Consider the following 22,690-nt stretch of genomic DNA (forward strand, 5'->3'; position numbering starts at 1 on the left):
ATGTTTTATTACAAGTAAAATACATTTGTGATTTAAAATGGGAATCAAAACTTTTGTTTGCTGTTGAGCTGAATCTGGTGGGCGGGACCTGCGCTGAAGGATGTTTCTATTGGCCAGTATTGATCTGAGTGACAGCTTGATGTAACTTCTGTCTTAATAACAGCGAGACTGTGATGTTTGAACTTCTGCATGTTGGTTGCTTTTGTTTAACGATCTGTGATGCAGATTCTGTGAGCTGCAGTGTTGGAAGACGTATTCAGACCACAATGTAAAAATCCTGCTTAAAGTAAATTTGGCTGGTAAAACTTCAATACTTTTACTTCAGTGGGATTTTTACCAGTAATGAAGTATTTTTACATCGTGGTATTGATACTTTTACTTCAGTAAAGGATCTGAGTTCTGCAGGTCACAGAACCTGATGGTCACCAGATACAGTGAACCTTTAGTTTTGGGATAACAGGCCGTCAGACTTCAGGCTTTCAGTCCGGTGGGACATTTGTCAAACTATTAGAGACCAATGGGATGTCCCATAATGAGCGAGTGACGAGCTAATTGCACTAAGCTAACAGCTACAGGCTGACAACATCACAGATCGTTAAACAAAAGCAACCAACATGCAGAAGTTCAAACATCACAGTCTCACTGTTATTAAGACAGAAGTTACATCAAGCTGTCACTCAGATCAATACTGGCCAATAGAAACATCCTTCAGCGCAGGTCCCGCCCACCAGATTCAGCTCAACAGCAAACAAAAGTTTTGATTCCCATTTTAAATCACAAATTTATTTTATAATAAAACTTTTTGATTGCAGTGTCAATAGTTTTGCTCTTAAATCTATGTTTTGTTTGCATAATAAAGACAGTGAAGTGGCTCCGTACTGCAGCAGGTGCTGTTGGATCAGCAGGTGACAGCCAGCAGAAATGACACACAAACACAAATATGAAACAGTTGGTCTTTATTTCAACTTTTTCTTGTCTTTTTTTTTTTTTTGCAAATATTGTGCCACCGTTAACCTTTCTGAAATCCATCTTGTGCAAAATATCAGGTAACTTCAAAGTGAACCTGTCCAATCAGATCCAGTTAACTCTCAGGTTGTATAAGACTGCTGTGTTGTTCTGTATCAAAGTTAAAGTATTAATCTGTATTATAAGTATTCTTCTTCTTATACGAAGATCCCATGTTCACACTCAAACCTACAATGAATTGATCTACTAACAAATATAGATTTTCTTCCTCATTGTTGTCCATGAACTCAAACCGTAAAAGCACTACTTCCTGGGTAGAAGTCGTGTATAAAGTTATGAATGTTAATGTTCAGTAGGAAGCAGTGAGGGGAAGATGTTCTGACAGGTGTTCTCTTCAGGTACGGTCAAAGACTATTTTCTGTCTCAGGATTGTCTGAACAGTTATTTTCTCAGACTCAGCTGTCGGTACAGCTGGATGGTCATGAACTGAATTTCAGGATCTCCGGGTTTGATGTCGATGGCTCTCAGGAAGAAGCCCAGAGCGTCGTCCAGCTTCCCTTTGCTGTAACACTTCTTCCCTCTGCTGACCAGCGAGTCATAGCTTGCGTCCTCAGATTTGGGAGGAGATTCGTTTTGAACAAAGTCTTTGGTCCCGTTTGACACCAGTCCTGGACCGACGGTCCACTGGTCCACTCTCTCTGAGGACGCGAGCTCACACTCGCTGGTTGGTTCCTCCAGGTCGCTGCTGTCCTGCTTCGACTCATCAACAGTATCTGCTGATTCAACAGAGAAGAACTCTGCAGGAGTCTCCTCCAACTGAAGCCCATCACAAGCTTCATCCTCTCCTTCATCATCTTCTTCAGCCTCACTCTCTAAAATGTCATCCTCCTCCTCCTCATCATCATCATCATCAACCACGTCCTTCTTGTCCATGTCTTCTATGATGGAGTGGAGGAGAGACCGCCGTGAGGCCACAGAGGTGTTTCCTCCAACACTCTTTCTTGACCGGAGGGGGGTTGAAGCAGATGGTGCCGATTTCGGTGTGGAGGCCCCGAGCACCTGGAAAGAGTTCCGGAGTTGATTCTCATCATCATCATCACTCTCCTCTTCTTCACTGTCATAAATTACTGCTGCTTTTTTCTTCTTGCTAACCACAATGGAATCATCTACTGACTCGTCCATTTTAGAGGAGCGGGAGATGTTGAGGGTTTGTCTGAGTGCTTCTGTATGTTGGGTAGCTGAAAGAGATTCATCAACATTAAAACTTCCCTCCATCTGCAGCTGTGAAAGCAGCTTCCTCTCCTCCGCTTCTGTCTCCTGATCAACCATCACGTCACTGTCCTCCAGCTGCAGCTGTGGCAGCGGCTTCCTCTCCTCAGCTTCTGTCTCCTGATCAACCATCACGTCACTGTCCTCCAGCTGCAGGTGTGGCAGCGGCTTCCTCTCCTCAGCTTCTGTCTGCTGATCAACCATCACGTCACTGTCCTCCAGCTGCAAATTAAAGTTGCCCTCAAAGGACTCCAGCCCTGCGCCGACTCTGGATGAAGTGTCTGCATCACCTGCTGCATCATCAGCAGCCTCAGACATCACCAGAGACTCCTCCACCACCTCCTGAGGAGACACGTCTGCTGCTTCCAGGTAACTCATATCCTGATCCACAGACTGGAGTTTCGGGGAATCCGGCTTCTCTTCACTTGCTGCTTCAGCAGTCGGTTCTTCTGTCATACTCTGATCAGCACTTAGATCAATCACCCGGTTGCTCAGGTTCTGTTGGCCGCCCTCTTTGCTAGAACCGGACTGGTCCAAATCCACCACAACTGGTGACCTGTTGAAGTTGCTGTCATGCTGAGGAGATGCAGGACTGGGTCTTGGACTTCTTGGTTTCTTCTCTCTGTTGTTGTCCACTGGTTGCCTGAGCCAGGCTGGTTCTGTGCTCGACGCCATGCTTTCTGCCAGCTGCATCTGCAACTCCGACTCAGCCTTCATCAGCTCCTGGGCCTTCTGGACTCGTCCTTCGATGTAGTGATGAGCCTCCTGGTCCTCTGGGGCCTCATCATGGTTGACGTCGAGGGAAAACATGAGGTCGTGATCGGAAATCCCAAACATCTCCATGGCATGGAGGTGGGCAATGTGTTCGTCCAATTCAGCGTCTGTCCGGCGGTGTCGGGAGTGCAGGGACTGAAGCTGCAGCTGCGTGGACGAGGACCGAGTGTCCTCCAGTGTGAAGAGCTCCTTCAGCTCCTGTTTGCTGAAGTACCGGAACGGGTTCTTTTTGTCTCCGGTATTCTGCCTGATCAGGGAGTCTTTGAAAACCTGCCGTCTGTAGATCTTCTCCTCCACCGTGCCGCAGGTGATCAGCCTGTAGATGACGACGTTTTCAGTCTGGCCGATGCGGTACGCCCTGTCGACGGCCTGGGCGTCTGTTGCCGGGTTCCAGCTGGGATCGTAGATCACTACTCTGCTTGCTGCCGTCAAAGTGAGGCCAACTCCGCCGACCTGGGTGGTCAGGAGGAAGACGGAGTAACGCTGGTCTGTCTGGAAGAGAGTGATCAGTCTCTCTCTCTCTGCAATCTGCGTTATTGTGCCGTCCAGTCTCATCACTTTGAAGCCTCTGTTGTTCAGGATGCGTTCGATGATGTCGAGCACCTTCCTGTAATGAGCGAAGACGAGTGTGCGATGGCCTTCCCGTCTGAGCCGTTCAAGAAGGGCGAACAGAAAGACCATTTTTCCAGACTCGGATATCAAAGTGTCGTCAGGAATGTTGTTGATGCTGTGACTGTCTGTCGCCATGTCGTCATCTTGCTGGCTTTCAGGTGTGCTTTCCTCTAAACCTAGACTGGCTATGGCTCTGGCAGAGAGTAGCCTCGGGTGGTCACACAGCTTTTTCAGAATATTCAACTCAGCCAAAGGGGATCTGCTGGTCATGAGCAGCTCCTTGATGTGGTCCAGTGAGATGAACTGCCGGTATATGTCTTCCTGAACAGCGCTCAGGTAAGTCCAGACGATCAGGTCATTCTTTCTCGTCAGCGTGGGCATGACTGCTCCAGAGTCTTTCTGAGGATTTGGTACTTGGCTGTCCTTGTCTGGATATTCCTCTTTGCATTGATTTGTGCCGTCCATTTTGTTTTTCTGCACTTCTGCTTTTGTCCTGCGGAGGAAGTAGGGTTTTATTATGGCCATGAGGTTCTCAGACATCCTGGCCCCGAGAGCCTTTTCCCCCGGAGTGGAGTCCCTCTCCCTGGCGCGGGTGATGGGGTTCTCGTACTCGGATTTGAAGGTTTTAGCCGTGCCAAGGAGAGTGCCCTGACAAGCAAAGTCAAAGAGAGCCCACATTTCTCTCAGGTTGTTCTGGACTGGAGTCCCTGTGAGAAGAACTCTGTTTTTTGAAGGTATGGCGTAGGCACTTTTGGCTGTTTTGGTGGTTGAGTTTTTTATCTTGTGTGCCTCATCAAGGATCATATAGTCCCATGTGAACTCTTTGCCATTGTATGATGATAACTGCTGCCAGTTGCTCATGAGCATAGTGTAAGTAGTGACAATGACGCCCCCTCTCCTCTGAACTTTCTCCAAATTCCTGGTCCTTTCTCCTTTGCTGGCACCATGAAACTCCTTCACCCTCATGCCGGGAGTCCACTTTGCAAACTCCTTGGTCCAGTTTGTGATGAGTGACGTTGGCATGACGAGCAGTATGTGTTTGACCAGCTCGTTGTCATACATACCGGAGAGAAAAGATATGACCTGGATGGTTTTACCGAGGCCCATGTCGTCCGCCAGGATGCCACCTTTACGACCGTCTCTGAAGAGACTGTAGAGGAAGGCCACTCCGTTTCTCTGGTAGTCATAAAGCTTGTCATATAAGTCTTTAAAGAGCATTAACCCGCTCTCGTTAACATTAACAAACTCTTCATCTTCATCCTCTGATTCGTTCTGTGCAATTATTTCCTCAATTTTCTTTATCCTGCTTTCAAGCTTTTGACTCGGCTGAATGTTGTTCGCCAATTTGAAGAACTCCAGCGCTTTAACCATGTCTCCTTGTCTGGCAACGTCTTTACCATCTTGGATGAATCTGTAATAAAGTAAAAAGACAGAACATCAGAGGATTATTAGAAGACAATGCTGTAATCTTAAGTGCAGAAACTTGAAAGCTGCATTAATCAGCATGCAGAAAAATATCAAAACAAGCAAACAGACACCAGATAGAAGAGTTTGAGTGTCTTTACTGAGTGGACTGAGACACACACACACACACACACTAAGGTTGCTTTGCTTGATTTAATACACCTTTTGAAAACTGAACTGAGTTGTGGTCTATTAGTTTTTGTATATTTCCTTGCTCTTTGCTTTATTGGTTTGTATGGTTGTACAGAGCTGTTTTCCTTCTAATTTTATGATTATTATTTGTCAGACGTCACTCTGACTGGCAGCCCTACGGCATGACATGAAGAAGACGTGATTTGATGGTGCAGATTGCAAAATGGAGGAAGAGAGAGCGAAGGGGCGAAGAGGAGAGGTGAGCAAAGACAAAAACGACAGAAAGCGTCCAAAGTTTGGGATCATTTCAAGCTGAAACAAAAGGAAAATTGTACAACAGCACAACGTCAGTGCTTCAGCATCTCAGCAGAGAGCATCCACACAAGCTAACGCTAGCAATAGCATTAGCATAGCATCCGATGAATTGATGGAATAATCTGCAGAATATTTGAATATTTTACTAGAATAATTGATAATAGCTGCAGCCCTACACAGACGCCTCATATTTATTTTAAAAATCATTTTATGGCCAAATGATTATAGAACAAGGTGCAAAACAACAACGTCCCTGATTCCCCTCTCTCCTCTGTTTCCTGTTTACCTCTTCACCATCGACTGTCCAATCAAGGTTAAAATATCTCAAAACAAAAACAAAATAACTATATATAAAGTAAACTAGCTAACTGTATATAAAGTAGTGTAAACTAGCTCCACCTCCAGCAGCTACAACAGTAACATGCTGCTCTAACACTGATGCTTCACTATTAATAATCTAATGATGTCATATATAATAATATATCAGTCAGAGGGACCAAACCACTACTTTTACTGCAATACTTTAACTACATCAAGCTCATAATACTTATGTACTTTTACTGCAATAAACTGCGTTTCACCGTCCAGGTTAGTCAGAGCAAGCATTGGAAAGAACAATACCAATGAATCCTACAACACAATATACAAACATCCATATAACCCAAAACTCCCAAAAACCCAAAACTAAAATATTCTGACCGTTAAAGGACCAACAGAGCAGAACATGTGACATTTAATTTGTCATCTGAACACTAAAACTTAAATGATTAACTGCAGAACTCACTTTTCTGAAAGTTGTTTGTGCAGTCAAACGTACTTTAAGTTTTTTTTAAAGGTTTCATTGTGTGTGTGATCAAAGTGTGGAAACAGTAGAAACACTGTGGAGCTCAACGTAGAACAAAATAACAGCAGGAACACAGAAAATCTGACTTGTGTCCATGAATCTGTTGCCGCAGTGCATGCTGGGAGGGTTCCCAATACGCCCACCTCATTTAACAGCAGTCACATGATCAGCACTCATCCAATCAAATGAATGGACCTTAACTTCATCCAGGATCAACAACAAATTAATCATCTAACTGCCTTCAAGGAACCAAATTAGCTTCATGAGAATGAACAGAATGATTTTAGCCTGATAGCAGCATGTTAGCGTGTTAGCATGTTAGCCTGAATCAGTTAAAGCACATCAGAAGCACAGGGTCCTGCTGTAGAAGCATGTAAAGGTACCTGTGGAACTGTTCCATCTTGTCTTCTGTTTCCATCTTGTCTTCTGTTTCCATCTTGTCTTCTGTTTCCATGGAGATGAAACTATGACCTGTGGAGACAAAGTCAGGATAAGAAACACTGTCGCACACACTCGTTGCAAACGTATATCTTTCAAAAAATGACATATTATTGGAGGTCAAACCATTAGTTGACTAAACGATTAGTTGAACTGTTTATTTCAGTTGCAGCTTGTCAGATTGTGAATATTTTCTGTGATCATAAACTGATCATCTTCAGGTTTCAGACTGTTACCACGAGCTCTTTGCTACCTGCCAACATTCATTAGACTAATAATCTATTCATTAATACAATAGAACAACAGTAAAAATCTGACCAACTTTACGGCCATAACTAACAATTATTTTTTATTTTTGTCAATAAAATGTCAGAATGTGATGTTTAAATGTGGTGATAATCGCTCACAGCTCAAAGTGACGCATTCAAATGTCTTGTTTTGTCCGACCAACAGTCTGAAACTCAAAGATATTCAGTTTACTATCATATACGGCAAATAAAAGCATCAAATCATCAGTAGAGCTGTAAAAATTAGTCCCTTAATTGATTAGTTGCCAACTATTTAATTAATTGCTGATTATTTTGATAATTGATTTTAACGCCAAATGTCCATTCATTCGGAAATCAACAGCGTTAATGAGTCTGTGCAGCGCTGCTCCGGTACGTGAGTCAACCTCTGTGTCGTTGCCTAGGAAACTGTTGGCAGGGAATACGTCATTGCGTAGTATGTTAGCGTAGCGAGTGGGCGAGAAGTGACGGTGGATGCCAGCGGAGCAGAGGCAAAGGTTAGCAGTGAGTTGTCAGTCTGGCAGTAAATGTACAGCACAGACTAGAGTGTAACAGTTAAGAAATGCTAAAAAGTCAAGTCTGTTGTTTCCCCAACTGCTGGAAATGTGAAGGGGGTTAGCTCCAAAGTTAGCAACGATAGGTTAGCCCAACCTGAAGACGCTAAACAGAGAAATAACGTTAGAGAACGGAGAGATGTGTGACTGCTGAGTTCACTGTGCACTCTGTCCCGTTACATCCAACCCCCCACCCCTCCATATATAGTCCGGTAGATAGTATATATGTTCATATGTGTACATCAGATTCTTCCAATGGGAAGATGTCTCTAACACTGCACGGTGTGTACAGTCAGGTGTCCATATGAACAGTGAAAGAGGTTTTTCCTCTCTGTAATCATTCCTCCTGTTCAACGAGTCCAACAACCATCAGTCCGTGACAACTTCACTACATCTTTACACAGCAAATAGTTGTTTGCTGACATCTTGTACGGCTGAATGTCGTTTGCACGTTTGACTAGCGGCTAAACGTGCGCTTATTGACTAAACTTAAAGAAAAGCTAATTAATAGTTAAATACAAGCATTTTTCTTGAGTTTTGGTGAATCATGATTTATAGCAAGCGGCAGTTTCAGAGTGTTTTGTCGGATGACCTCAGGGTAACGTCGGTTTGTTAGCTAGCACGCGGCTAACATGCTAACATGTTTTTAGTTTTGTGTAAAGTGACGCCAGAAGCCGCCTGAGTGTGACGGAGCGGCTCAGACCGCCTCCCTGTCGACACACAGCCGCTGTGAGAGCATCACATCTCCGTTACTGACCTCCAGAAGCGACTTTCAGCGGCTCCCCTCGCGGCCGATGTCCCGGACTGACTTCACCTCTCCCGGTTAGATGATCCGTGGTGTTGTTGTGTTTGAACCACCAGATTCTACCCCCGCCATTTTTTCTCAGCCAATCAGAGAGAACGCAGAGTGATGACGTCGCGATTAGGTTTCTTCTTCTCGCTCTTCCTGTTTAGTGGTGAATTGCCGCCATTCAGAGCACTATCGCCACCAACTGTTGAAGCACATAACTCGTAAATCCTTGATATTGAACCCGCGCTTTGAAGATAAGTGAAGACACGTTTTAAAATAGAATTTCCAGAATCATTTGTGACGATCCCTTCATTCATCTGCTTCCCAATCCAGAAAATAGAGCAGCAAGACATAAACAGTAACTCTGCATTAATGTTTCACATCATAGAGAGACTGTTTACATCTTTTCAATTAAAAATCATCAAAATACCTTATTTGTCAAAGGTTGCCCAAACTTTTGTATACAAGTGTAAATAGAAAACAACGTCAGCTGACACAAGTTTTAATACCACAAGAGGCTCTAAAGGCAAAATGTTGGTTCTTTATCTTTTAATATTCGCCTCGCTTCACTCTCGCCCCAACTGGTTTATCTGCCTCCTTGAAAGGTTGCTGAAAGAAAAACTCACTAGAAATACTGCATTTACCAAGGTCTGACTATTTCTAATGCATTAAAAACATTAAAAAGCTTTCCAGTGTTTTAATTCTCTTTAAATAAACAGCGGAGAAGAAAAACAGACAGATGTTGGTGTAAGAAAGGCGTCTGCTGAACGAGGAGGGAGAAGCTCCGACTTGAACAAGCTGGCAGGAGCAAATGAGGACAAAGAGGAAGGATGGATGATGATGACACTTGCTGTATATGAAAAGGACAGATACACAAAAAAACCTTGTCCTGAAGTGTGTCTTTCACCACAGGAGCTGCTGGAACAGGACGTTGACTGAGCTGGTCGACACTCAAACGATAGGAGATGTAAATAAACAAACACAACAAGGCAGATCAAACATGATACAGTCACTGGTCTCAAGGTCTAGTTATGTGCAAAGTGGTGCAGGCTGGACTGAAGTGATCTGGCTCCTGGTTGATTGTCTCACAGCTGTGTGTCTGTAGGAAGACTGACTCAGACAGACTCAGTTTTGTCTTAAAGATGAGCAGAAATGACATGTTGATCATTGGAGCCATTTATCATTACAAGTGCAGCGGGAGATATCTCATTGTTACATCATCATACTTAAAAGAAACAAAAACTTATTAAAAATTTAAGATGTTTTTATCCCACATAGATTCACTTTCATACCAGTTTCACAGTCAAAGTCTCAAAGATATCAATAAAAAAACATTAGTGATGATAAGAGATAGAGTTAATTACCAAGTGCAATGTGAACTAAATGTCACTTATTTAAATTATTTCACATTTTTGTCATTACTTCCTGGAAGTCTATGAAGGTACATTTGTGTCTTTATTAAATGATCAAGCAGAACAGGTTTGCAATCAAAAAATGTTTTATTGCAAATAAAATAAATTTGTGATTAAAATGTGAATCAAAAACTTTTGTTTGCAGATCCAAAGGTTTTGTTTGCTGTTGAGCTGAATCTGTGTGAAAGATGTGAGACACGTTTCTATTGGTCAGTCTGGACATGCACCAGTTCAAACATCCCAGTCTGCTGTTAATAAGACGGAAGTTATGTGTAAACATACCTGCACATTGATTTTCTGTCTCCTCCATGGACTCCTTCACTAACTGTGGATGTTGCCCAGCTGTCACTCACATCACACCTGCATCTCTGTCTGACTGACAGCAGACATTTACTGAACCATGTCGGTCCACAGGAAGAAATCAACAGTGTTTGTATTTATGGATTCATTGATTTTAACATGCAGAGTGAGATCAGCCTGATCAGACCTGTAAACTCTGTCAGGAGGGAGTTAAAAGTTGATTTATACTGTTCTGTCGGCTTCCCAACTCATTTTAAAAAAGACGTGAGAGAGAGTGAATGAAGAGAGGGAGCGGCGGTGGTGAAGCGGTTTCTTCTAGAGCACAAACACACAACCACAAACCTCCTCAACCCTGATGTGGTCTGAATGTGGTCTAACACAACAGCACCAGTTCCTGGTCCCGCTATGCCGGATGTCGCGTTTATACACACGGTCGATCCGGCTCTGTGTAGCCGGCTTATTGCTCCCCCCCCCCCCCCCCCCCCCCCCCCCCTATTGGAGTAGAAAGTACAATATTTCCCTCTGAAATGTAGAAAGTAGCATCACTTGGAAATACTCAAGTAAAGTACAAGTACCTCAAAACTGTAATGGACTACTGTAGGGGAGAACATTTGATGGTTTTACTGCAAAATGAAAGTTTATTTGTTTCAAATAATAGTTAATATATATACCTCAGGTTGTTGTGTATCCATGGAAATTAAAACAAGTTATCTAATTATTATGGTTTTAGAACAATGAGCCATCAAAAAAATTAGTTCTATGGCACAACTTACCCCAAGGTAGGGGCAACATGAGCATGGGGATGGGGTAAATAGTGTTACCATTAAATACTGATATAAAAATTACACAAAATCAAACAAATTTGAGATAATTTTGAACTTTATTGATGCCATCTATTTAACAAAGGCAAAAACTCAAACTTTTCAGTAAAATGATATGTTGCCTGTTACCTGAAGACTTTCAGTAAAGATTCAACTGTGATCTTCTGTGTTAACTACAGAATGAATGTGTGTGTAAATGTGCTGTAGTGTAAACAGACAGGTGACAAATGAAAGTAAAACCTGGTCCTTGTCTAAGTGCTGGACCCCTACAGTGAGGGGGTCTGGTCCAGGTCTGAGTGCTGGACTCTACAGTGAGGGGGTCTGGTCCAGGTCTAAGTGCTGGACCCCTACAGTGAGGGGGTCTGGTCCAGGTCTAAGTGCTGGACCCTACAGTGAGGGGGGTCTGGTCCAGGTCTGAGTGCTGGACCCTACAGTGAGGGGGTCTGGTCCAGGTCTGAGTGCTGGACCTCTACAGTGAGGGGGTCTGGTCCAGGTCTAAGTGCTGGACCCCTACAGTGAGGGGGTCTGGTCCAGGTCTGAGTGCTGGACCCTACAGTGAGGGGGGTCTGGTCCAGGTCTGAGTGCTGGACCCTACAGTGAGGGGGTCTGGTCCAGGTCTGAGTGCTGGACCTCTACAGTGAGGGGGTCTGGTCCAGGTCTGAGTGCTGGACCTCTACAGTGAGGGGGTCTGGTCCAGGTCTGAGTGCTGGACTCCTACAGTGAGGGGGTCTGGTCCAGGTCTGAGTGCTGGACCCCTACAGTGAGGGGTCTGGTCCAGGTCTGAGTGCTGGACCCTACAGTGAGGGGGTCTGGTCCAGGTCTGAGTGCTGGACCTCTACAGTGAGGGGGTCTGGTCCAGGTCTGAGTGCTGGACCCCTACAGTGAGGGGGTCTGGTCCAGGTCTGAGTGCTGGACCCCTACAGTGAGGGGGTCTGGTCCAGGTCTGAGTGCTGGACCTCTACAGTGAGGGGGTCTGGTCCAGGTCTGAGTGGTGGACCTCTACAGTGAGGGGGTCTGGTCCAGGTCTGAGTGGTGGACCTCTACAGTGAGGGGGTCTGGTCCAGGTCTAAGTGCTGGACCCCTACAGTGAGGGGGTCTGGTCCAGGTCTAAGTGCTGGACCTCTACAGTGAGGGGGTCTGGGGGCTCTGTTATGCTGGCATGGTTTGGGTCCACTTGTCCCCTTAGAGGTGAAGGGTCATTGCTAATCAATACAAAGTAGTTGTGAGTGATCAGCTGGTCTCTTCCAGGATGACTGTAGTGGAAATTTAAGATGAATTCACAGAGAGCAAATAGTCTTTCAGAGTTTTATTGTAATATCCAGAATACATATTTGGAAGTCCAGATCTCCCAGTTTGCTCGGCTGAAGAGATGTTGAATGCAGTTCAGTGTTGGTACTTGCATATTTATCACCCTAACACTTATTTTGAATTAATTCACCGCATCTCTAGGGAGTTTCTTTCGGTCTCTGCTGAGAATTAAGAGTTGAAGGCCAAATCCTTCTCTGCCTTTCCTCCCTGAACATTCCCTCTAAAGTTACACTGACCGAGTCTCACACCTCAGCTCTGATAGTACCTGTTAGGAACATTTTCACAAGCAGAGATCATAAAGTCTTACAGTGTAACATAATCTAAAGACAATAACATAAAAGTATATATTTCCATTTCAATGACAATGCCCCCATTCACAGGACATGAGGAGCCACTGAATGGTTTGATGAGTATTAAATGATGTGAATCATATTCATATATGACCTTCACAGTCAGCAGATCTCAACCCAGATGAATACCTGTAGGAGATTTTGAGCTGACATGTCAGACAGCGCTCTCCACCACCATCATCATCATCACAACACTAAATGAGGGAATATCTTCTGGATGAATGGTGTTCATCCCTCCAGAAGAGTTCAGAGACTGTAGAATCAATGCCAAGGAGCTCTGAAGATGTTCTGGTGGTCCAACACCTTACTGAGACACTTTATGTCGGCTTTTCCTTTCATTTGTCACACGTCTGTATGTGCAGCATGTTTGTTTGTGGCTTAAACTGAACATTAGTCAACAATTAGGTATTTATTCATCAACACTGTAACAGCTGTAACATGGATCAAACATGAACAGGGTCTCTGGTCTCTAGAATATCAGAAAATAATGTTTGGGGGGTTTATTGAACCATTGACTCAACATCACCGGCAGGTTTTACTCCACAACCTCCATTCAGACCAAACTGTTTCACACAGTGGTTCAGATCCACAGTTATGTTAAGTTTATGACCTTGTTTTGTAGCTTTCGCTGACTTAAATTAACATGTAATAATGTCCAGAACTTATCTGTTTTAATTAAGATACAAGACTGATAACTTTAGTAACATGATGATTCACTTGACAGACAAAAATCTTTTTTTTTTGTTCTGTTTTGCCGACCGCTCTCTCCATGTGCTGGAGTCCAAGATGGATTGAGTAACCTGAACTATTCTTCCTTAATCTGTGGTCACATGATTATTTTTGTTTATGGTTACCTAGATACAGGGGGTGGCTCTATTTACCCCGTTCTCCCCTACTTGAGTAAATGCCTTTAGTTACTTTCCACCACTGAACTGCATCTTTCTAATTCTTACAGTCATAAAATCTTAAATGAAGTTTTACAGCATCAAGCTTCGACTCTGTATGTTTATCTTTGTGCTTCTTGTGTCTCAATAAATATTCATTTATAAATCAATTTGTTGATCAGGAGAACAACTTCATCATGAGTTGCACCAATGATGTTTTTGATAATTTGATAAATCGTCAAAGTAATTTATGAAGCCAATCAGCCGATCGTTCATCGTTCTCTGATAAATACAGATCAAAAGCTCTTCTAGAGCTTTCAGGTCATATCACATGACCTTCATCAGCAGATGAATGACAGTATTATTGTGTTTTTAACATTATAATTGTGCTTTGTAATGACTAAAAAAACATTGTGCTGCTGATATGTCTGTCAATAACTAATCAATTCATATGATTGATAAACTGTATTTGAGTCGTGTAGTTAACCAGAGACACCTGAACGTGTCACAATCTTCTTTATCAGGATTAAATTTCAGCCAATGAGCGTTCAGTGTTACAGACTCTTGTCTCGTTGGCTCAGAACTGTGTTGTCCCCTCAAGGTGTGTTGGAATCATGTGTGGGGACCTCCCGGTGCGGGTGGGAACAGCTGATGATTATTATGAAGCTCTGAGGTATGAAGGGAGCGCTCGGTTTACTTCACTGGACAGGGTGGGGCGCATGTGCAGTGGAAGCCTTTTTTCCCAACTGGAGATTAGTTTGTCACATGAGCAAAAAACTGCGATGACTTCCGGTTTAACTAGTTTGACTTCAAAATAAAGCCCTGCAGTCTGTTTCACACTAAAGTGACCCTTACTGGATTATTTTACAGTTTTGGGAGGTTTTTTTTGGCACAAATGAATATATTTTGTTATATGTAAATCTGTAGAGCACACAATCAATATGAAGATAAAAATGTTTTTGTACAAAATGGAGAAAATATTTAAAATCTACACAGACAAAATATTTCAGGCTAATAAAGTAAAACACTTCATCGGTCCGCAGACTACTCTCTGTTGCTTCATCCTGGTGAACTGCAGGCTGATTTATAATCTATTTGTTTATAATCTATAATTGTCTTTTTTTTCAATGAAACTGAATACATTTGAGCGAGGCACCTTTTAATCTGAAGTTTTTTATTATCTTGAAGTTCTGAGGAAATACTGTATATATGTGTGAATGTTTTAGTCACGTCAGATGTTTAGTTTCTTCTCCATAATGCAGCAGCATCAGGAGGCGTCTGATCATCTGCTCGACATCCTGGAGTCAGTCTGGGATCAACATGAACAGACAGAAACAGCAGCAGAAGAAGAAGAAGATGCAGGAACAACCAACCTGCCGAGAACCTGAAACACTGAGAACTGCTGCTGGTTTAAAGGTTTAAAGCTGCTCACAGCAGATATTGATCTACTTTCTGCTGTTTACTCAACTTTGGATCAATAAAAACTATTCAAAGCATCCTGACTTTACTTTCAGTGCCTGAAACGTTTCCACAGTCTTGTATATATTCAAATACTTATAATATATGATCTAAAAATATATGTTTTACTGAACTTTAGAGAAAATATAAATCTGAACGGCAAAAAATTCCTGATGGTGTTTTTATAAGTTTTTAGTCTTTACTGCAATAGTTCTGTATGTTCCAGATATTTCTACCAGAATCATAGTCTGTGATGTTTTTACAGCATCTTTAAAGATCCACGTGTTTTAACATGTCTATAAAATACTCTGCTTCTATCATAATGTGAGTCTGATGGATGGAAAATAGTTCAATTCACTGGTTAATATTATATTATTAATCTCTAAAGTTTTCCTGCTGGACACTAGATGTTTCCTCCTTCACTGTAAAGTTCATCCTCAGTGTTTGTGACCTGCGGGCTTCAAGTTTCCGCATCACCTGTGTAAATTGAACACTGGACTCTGATTGGCTCCGAACTAGTTGTGATGTCACAAGTCCTGCTCGTAGGCCCGCCACTTAAAATCAGAATTTCAGTGAACTCAGAGAAACTTTCCTCCTTCAGCAGATGAATGAAAACAAACATCCAGCTGAAGGAAGAAGAAGAAGAAGAAACATCTCTGAGAGGAGGGGGGTTTATTCTGAAACTCTCCCGCAGGAAGAGACTTGACGCTGGTCGAGGGGAGTTTACAAGGAGAGAAATATCTGGTCCACACGGAGAGGACAGACTTCCCGAGACAGACTGCGGGTCCAGCGGAGGACTGAGTGACCGTCAGCCGGGACACGGATGGCTCGGCCGCTGCTGGACGTTTAGTATGAGGCTGTGCGGCGGGAAACGGCCGGGAGACACCTACAGTCACACCTACAGTCACAGCTACAGTCAAAACTACAGTCACCGCTACAGTCACTGCTACAACAGGAAGAAGAGGCAGAGAGCCGCCCGGTGACGGTTATTTACTGCAGCAGCAGAAGAAGAAGAAGAAGAAGATGAAGATGGGAGGAAGAGTGGAGCTGCTGGAGATCTGCTGCCTGCTGCTGCTGCTGAGCGGAAACTCTCAATGCAGAGGTGAGTGAGGAAGAGGAGGGTGAGGAAGAGGATTGTACTGTATGTGTGTGTGTGTGTGCAGACACATCATCATCATCTTCATTTAGTTTGTTCTGTACTTCACACAACTACACAGTACTGTACTACATACTATACAGTACTACACACTATACAGTACTACACACTATACAGTACTACATACAGTACAGTATAAAGTACAGATTATTGTAGTACTGTATTGTACTACTTTGGTATGCCGTACTACACTGTATTACACGGCATTGTGATGTAGTGTACAATACTACACTGTACTACTACAATGTAAATATAATCCATTACTATTCTGTAATGTGTTGTATGATACTACACTGTAACATACTCATCATCATCACTTTCTTCCTCTGTGATGTTGGCGTCTGCGGCGGTGAGGCTGGTCACTGCTGGATGTTGTCGTCTCGCAGCAGCTTCTTCTACTTTGCCTTCAGGTCTAGAGATGTGTCTTTGGTAAATGGTTTCCAGTAGTACTGGTTTCATGCCAGTCGTTTCTAGGATGAAATCACTGGATTTACTCTCAGTGTGTGATCTCCTGAGGATCATCAGCTGGTTTAAGGGTCCATGTACTAACTACACTATACATCAATAGACTGTACTGTACCACACTGTACTACGCTACACTGCTATAATATATTAAAGTCACACAGTTCTACTCTGTAAGTAGACTGTACTACACAGTACTACACTGTACTACACTGTATTACATTGTACTACACTGTATTACATTGTACTACACTGTACCACACTGTATTACACTGTACTACACTGTATTACACCTTACTACACTGTATTACATTGTACTACACTGTATTACATTGTACTACACTGTACCACACTGTATTACATTGTACTACACTGTATTACACCTTACTACACTGTATTACATTGTACCACACTGTAACACACTGTACTACACTGTACCTCACTGTACCACACTAGAACACACTGTACCACACTGCAACACACTGTAACACACTGTAACACACTGTAACACACTGTAACACACTGCAACACACTGTAACACACTGTACTACACTGTACCACACTGCAACACACTGCAACACACTGTAACACACTGCAACACACTGTAACACACTGTAACACACTGTAACACACTGTAACACACTGCAACACACTGTAACACACTGTAACACACTGTACTACACTGTACCACACTGCAACACACTGTACCTCACTGTAACACACTGCAACACACTGTAACACACTGTACCACACTGTACCACACTGTAACACACTGTAAAACACTGCAACACACTGTAAAACACTGCAACACACTGTACCACACTGTAACACACTGTACCACACTGTACCACACTGTAACACACTGTAAAACACTGCAACACACTGTACCACACTGCAACACACTGTAACACACTGTACCACACTGCAACACACTGCAACACACTGTACCACACTGCAACACACCGTAACACACCGCAACACACTGTAACACACTGTACTACACTGTACCACACTGCAACACACTGTACCACACTGTACTACACTGCAACACACTGTACCACACTGTAACACACTGTAAAACACTGTAACACACTGCAACACACTGTACCACACTGTAACACACTGTACTACACTGTACCACACTGTAACACACTGTAAAACACTGTAACACACTGTAACACACTGCAACACACTGTACCACACTGTAACACACTATAACACACTGTAACACACTGTAACACACTGCAACACACTGCAACACACTGTAACACACTGTAACACACTATAACACACTGTAACACACTGTAACACACTGCAACACACTGTAACACACTGTGCCACACTGTAACACACTGTACCACACTGTAACACACTGTAACACACTGTGCCACACTGTAACACACTATAACACACTGTAACACACTGTAACACACTGCAACACACTGCAACACACTGTAACACACTGTAACACACTGTACCACACTGTAACACACTGCAACACACTGTAACACACTGTAACACACTGTACTGTACTACACTGTACTGTGCTGTATATTAACATGTGAGCCAGTGCAGCGGTGTGGCTCACTGACGGGTTTTTAATCAGATATATCAGCTTTGATACAAACACAACACTGGTCAGTAGATCAGTTCATTGTTGGTTTGGATCCAAACATGAAGACAAAGATAGAAAATCAGCAGAATGATCCTTTAAAACTTTACACAACACATGAAGAGTCAGCTGAGTGATATGAAGTTATAACCTGACAGTTTAACAAACATCTTAATCACCACACATTATAGAATAAGAAGCTCTGTGATTGGATGTTTCTTGTTGAAATGCATCTTGGGAGTTGTAGTTAACTTCTATCCTGAGATCTTTACATCCAGTCTTGTAGCTTCAACTTTTCACTGAAGAACCAGATATTTTCTAACACAGCTGTTCATCTGTTGTTCTGATGATTCAACAGCAGAGTTTCATGTTGATCAGAGCTGCAACTAATCATTATCTTAGTGATTGATTCATCGTTTGGTCTACAAAATACCAGAAAACAGTGAAACTTGTTCATCAAGGTGACATCTGCAGACCAACAGCCCAACGTTAGCTGACTGGAACTGAGGAGTATTATAAATACTCAAACTTCACCGACATTGTCTGTGAGATAATCAGAGAGACCTTTAACCCTGCAGCTCTATGAGGAGGCAGCATCCAGTTGCATTATGGGACATGTAGTATTCAACAGACTTCTCCACCTCTGCTGCTCATGTTTAAGTTTAATCTGCTTCAACATGATGGATCAGTGAAGTGCTTTAGTTAACGCAGCTTCAGTTGCACAACCTGCAGCCTGCAGCGCTCTGAGTCTCAAGTTTCTAAGACTGTTGAGTTTTATTTCTACAGAAGTGAATCAGAACAGAAGTCGTCTCTGTGTTCTTCTCTGTTCTTGTGAAACATCATCAGTTCCAGTTCAAACTCCTCATCTAGCCGAGTTCAGTCCAAACACCAGGATGTGTTGCTGCTCCGCCCGTTTTTATCAGGGACGCATCAGGAGCCCACAGCCAAGTATCCCAGAATGCATTTCACACCAGCTGGCAGTGATGGCTGAGGTTGAGTCAGGCTGTTGTAATTTTCCGCAGCATTTTGATATATGATTTAATTCCTTCTGGAAGATAAATGTTGGTCTCACAGATGAAATCTAACGTTAGTTTGTCTGAATGTAAAGTGAAGCTTCATGTTTTTACCTCTGGACTCCACATGTTCACACATATACACGGATCACAATCAACACAGCAGTCTGTATTACATTTTGTTTTATTATTTTTTAATATTTTTTAATATTTTATTAAGCTACATAGGACTGGATTTTTATCAAAGCTACATTACAGACTGAATAACATCATTTACTGCAGAGATGAAGACGTCAAACTCCAGCTGGAGTCTTCCTGTTGGCAGCATGTCCCCTCCAGGCTCCTGTAGACACGTCTCACAGCGTGTCCCCTCCAGGCTCCTGTAGACACGTCTCACAGCGTGTCCCCTCCAGGCTCCCGTAGACACGTCTCACAGCGTGTCCCCTCCAGGCTCCCGTAGACACGTCTCACAGTGTGTCCCCTCCAGGCTCCCGTAGACACGTCTCACAGTGTGTCCCCTCCAGGCTCCTGTAGATACATCTCACAGTGTGTCCCCTCCAGGCTCCTGTAGATACGTCTCAGCGTGTCCCCTCCAGGCTCCTGTAGATACGTCTCAGCGTGTCCCCTCCAGGCTCCAACAGCAGTGATGTTAAGCTAACGTAAGGCTAACATTAGCTGATCTCAGAACCCATCAGCTGATGATGGTTCAGCCTCTGAGGGCAACAACCAATATTTGGGATCTTCCGGAGTATCCGGAGTATCCGGATAACGTATGACAGATATCTGACATCACAGACTGGTCGTTGTTTACGGTCCGATCAGCAACTTGAGATGCAGGAATGGATGTGAGAGACGACATCTATGATCTGATACAAGCAGGATGTTTGTGAAAGAGCTTTAGTCTTAAAGAGGAGGAGAGTCCAGCTGGTGTCTTACAGCCTGTTGTGATACCAGTTAACAGTTTAAAACCAAACAACGTCAATACTTTTTGTAGGTGTTTTAGGTCCAAAGCTTTCCGCCTGTTGCGCCTCACATGACTGTTCACCCGCAAAGCATTTCCTGTAGAAACCAGATCACACAGCAGACAGGCTGGACAGAGGAACTACTTCCTGTAAAGAACATGAGAGAAGAAGAAGAAGAGATACCAGACATCTGACTTTATACACTGACCTCAGTTAGGTCAGCGTTGCACAAACGTTAGTCCATAAGTTAGCTAACGTTTCATCTGTATGGACAGACGTCTGCATATGAAGGGACAACGTTCACTGTTCCTCCTCAATCAACTTCATTTTCACAAGTCTTCATTCAGGAGTCAAAGTCAAGTCTGAAGTCTGTTTATGTGCAACTAAAGTACGAGTCACCAACTCCACTGCCAGTGTGTGTGTGTGTGTGTGTGTGTGTGAGTGTGTGTGTGTGTGTGTGAGTGTGTGTGTGTGTGTGTGTGTGTGTGAGTGTGTGTGTGAGTGTGTGTGTGTGTGAGTGTGAGTGTGAGTGTGTGTGTGTGTGTGTGTGTGTGTGTGTGTGTGTGAGTGTGTGTGTGTTTGTGTGTGTGTGTGTGTGAGTGTGTGTGTGTGTGTGTGAGTGTGTGTGTGTGTGTGTGTGTGTGTGAGTGTGTGTGTGAGTGTGTGTGTGTGTGAGTGTGAGTGTGAGTGTGTGTGTGTGTGTGTGTGTGTGTGTGTGTGTGTGAGTGTGTGTGTGTTTGTGTGTGTGTGTGTGTGAGTGTGTGTGTGTGTGTGTGTGTGTGTGTGTGTTTGTGTGTTTTGGCGTCTCGTTCAGGCAGGTTGAGCATTAAGCAGCTTAGCGTCGACTCACAGCTGAGCGAGTCCCTCAGTTCCAACGCTGACAGGAAATAAACCCTGTTTAACACTCGAGTGTGTGTGTGTGTGTGTGTGTGTGTGTGTGAGTTTGTGTCTGTGTGTGTGTGTGTTTCTTCTCAGTCAGATGAGGAACAGACAGAAACACTCAGAACAAACGTCTGGAGAGTCTGAATGAATCTAGATTTACAGGAACCAGCAGACACACACACACACACACACACACACACACACACACACACCCCCCCACACACACACACATACAAACACACTCACAGCGTCTGTTTCCCTGAATCATGACTCATTCTCTGTTTGTCTCCATATAGAAAATGAAACTCTGGATCTGTTTCACACATTCAGCTTCTGCTGCTGCTGTTGTTGTTGTTGTTGTTGTTGTTGTTGTTGTTGTTGTTGTTGTTGTTCTTCTTCTTCTTCTTCTTCTTCTTCTTCTTCTTCTTCTTCTTCTTATTATTATTATTATTATTATTCCTGAAACTTTTTATAAAGATGGAAAAGTTGACAACTAACAGAACATTGTGATCAAATGTATCATAAATAAGTGTAGTTTTATTGAACATTGTATGAATGTGTTTGAAGTGTGATGTGGACAGTTGAAGTGTGATGTGGACAGTTGAGGTGTGATGTGGACAGTTGTAGTGTGATGTGGACAGTTGAAGTGTGATGTGGACAGTTGTAGTGTGATGTGAACAGTTGTAGTGTGATGTGAACAGTTGAGGGGTGATGTGGACAGTTGAAGTGTGATGTGGACAGTTGAGGTGTGATGTGAACAGTTGAGGGGTGATGTGGACAGTTGAAGTGTGATGTGAACAGTTGTAGTGTGATGTGGACAGTTGAGGTGTGATGTGAACAGTTGAGGTGTGATGTGGACAGTTGAAGTGTGATGTGGACAGTTGAAGTGTGATGTGGACAGTTGTAGTGTGATGTGGCCAGTTGAGGTGTGATGTGGACAGTTGAAGTGTGATGTGGACAGTTGAGGGGTGATGTGGACAGTTGTAGTGCGATGTGGACAGTTGAAGTGTGATGTGGACAGTTGTAGTGTGATGTGAACAGTTGAAGTGTGATGTGAACAGTTGAGGGGTGATGTGGACAGTTGAAGTGTGATGTGAACAGTTGTAGTGTGACATCTTTGTTTTGTACTGAAGTTCTCTGAGAAACAAGCTGCTGAAGCTGTAAACATGTTCTGCACATGCTCAGTAGCGTCTGCTGTACACAGAACTGCTCTCTGGAGACTGAAAACATGAAGCTGTTATTACAACAAATGATGAAGGAACATGTGAACCAGTTTCCTTTAATCTGACAACATACTTACATCTGAACTTAACGATGAATCGTGTTTCTGTCGCTGCGAACGTCTCCTTTCTTAACTCTGATTGGCTCAGAATCACTGAACCAATCAGAGACGTTGATGGAGACGAAGATGTTTCTGGACTTGAAGAGCTAAATGTTTGTTCAGGGGGTTGTTTGATTTGTCCACCTGGTCACACAGATCCCAGTCGGACGTGAATGTGGTTCAAGATGTTTGGTGGATTCTGTTGGATGATAAAGAGCTGTGGTCTCAGCTGGCCTCTGATTGGCTGCCAGGCCTGTTAAACATCTTAACCCAGTTGGCTGATCCACATCCAGAACTGGAACTG

At 43.3% G+C, this 22,690-nt stretch overlaps 2 protein-coding genes across 4 annotated transcripts in view; one reads left to right on the plus strand and one right to left on the minus strand.

Annotated features, from left to right (window-relative positions):
• Positions 1-939: 939 nt before the first annotated feature.
• ercc6l (excision repair cross-complementation group 6-like) lies at positions 940-8,594 on the minus strand. Of its 2 annotated transcripts, XM_044335048.1 has the most exons (4): positions 8,413-8,594; positions 6,760-6,847; positions 2,610-5,032; positions 940-2,525 (listed from the first exon to the last, which is right to left on the minus strand). In XM_044335048.1, exons 2-4 carry the CDS (start codon positions 6,828-6,830, stop codon positions 1,408-1,410), a joined length of 3,612 nt encoding a protein of 1,203 aa, XP_044190983.1. In that variant the 5' UTR covers positions 6,831-6,847; positions 8,413-8,594; the 3' UTR covers positions 940-1,407. The 2 variants fall into 2 exon arrangements, with proteins under 2 accessions (XP_044190983.1, XP_044190976.1); XM_044335041.1 differs by lacking the exons at positions 6,760-6,847; positions 8,413-8,594 and having other exon boundaries at positions 940-2,364; positions 2,437-4,868.
• A 7,068-nt stretch (positions 8,595-15,662) lies between these two features.
• Positions 15,663-22,690, plus strand: part of adam9 (ADAM metallopeptidase domain 9) — a 44,890-nt gene continuing 37,862 nt past the window's right edge. For both annotated transcript variants that reach the window (XM_044335080.1, XM_044335086.1), the window contains exon 1: positions 15,663-16,080. In XM_044335080.1, the coding sequence (XP_044191015.1) occupies positions 16,002-16,080 (79 nt within the window). In that variant the 5' untranslated portion in view covers positions 15,663-16,001. The remainder of the gene's footprint in view (positions 16,081-22,690) is intronic.

Source organism: Thunnus albacares, chromosome 2 (assembly GCF_914725855.1).
Source record: "Thunnus albacares chromosome 2, fThuAlb1.1, whole genome shotgun sequence".
NCBI lineage: Eukaryota > Metazoa > Chordata > Actinopteri > Scombriformes > Scombridae > Thunnus > Thunnus albacares.

Coding starts and splice junctions, on each gene's coding strand:
- ercc6l (XM_044335048.1), bottom strand. CDS start 6,830: ATGGAAACAGAAGACAAGATGGAAACAGAAGACAAGATGGAAACAGAA. Junction 5,033..6,759: donor AAGATGGAACAGTTCCACAG/GTACCTTTACAT, acceptor ACTTTATTACAG/ATTCATCCAAGATGGTAAAG. Junction 2,526..2,609: donor GTCTGTGGATCAGGATATGA/GTTACCTGGAAG, acceptor ATGATGCAGCAG/GTGATGCAGACACTTCATCC.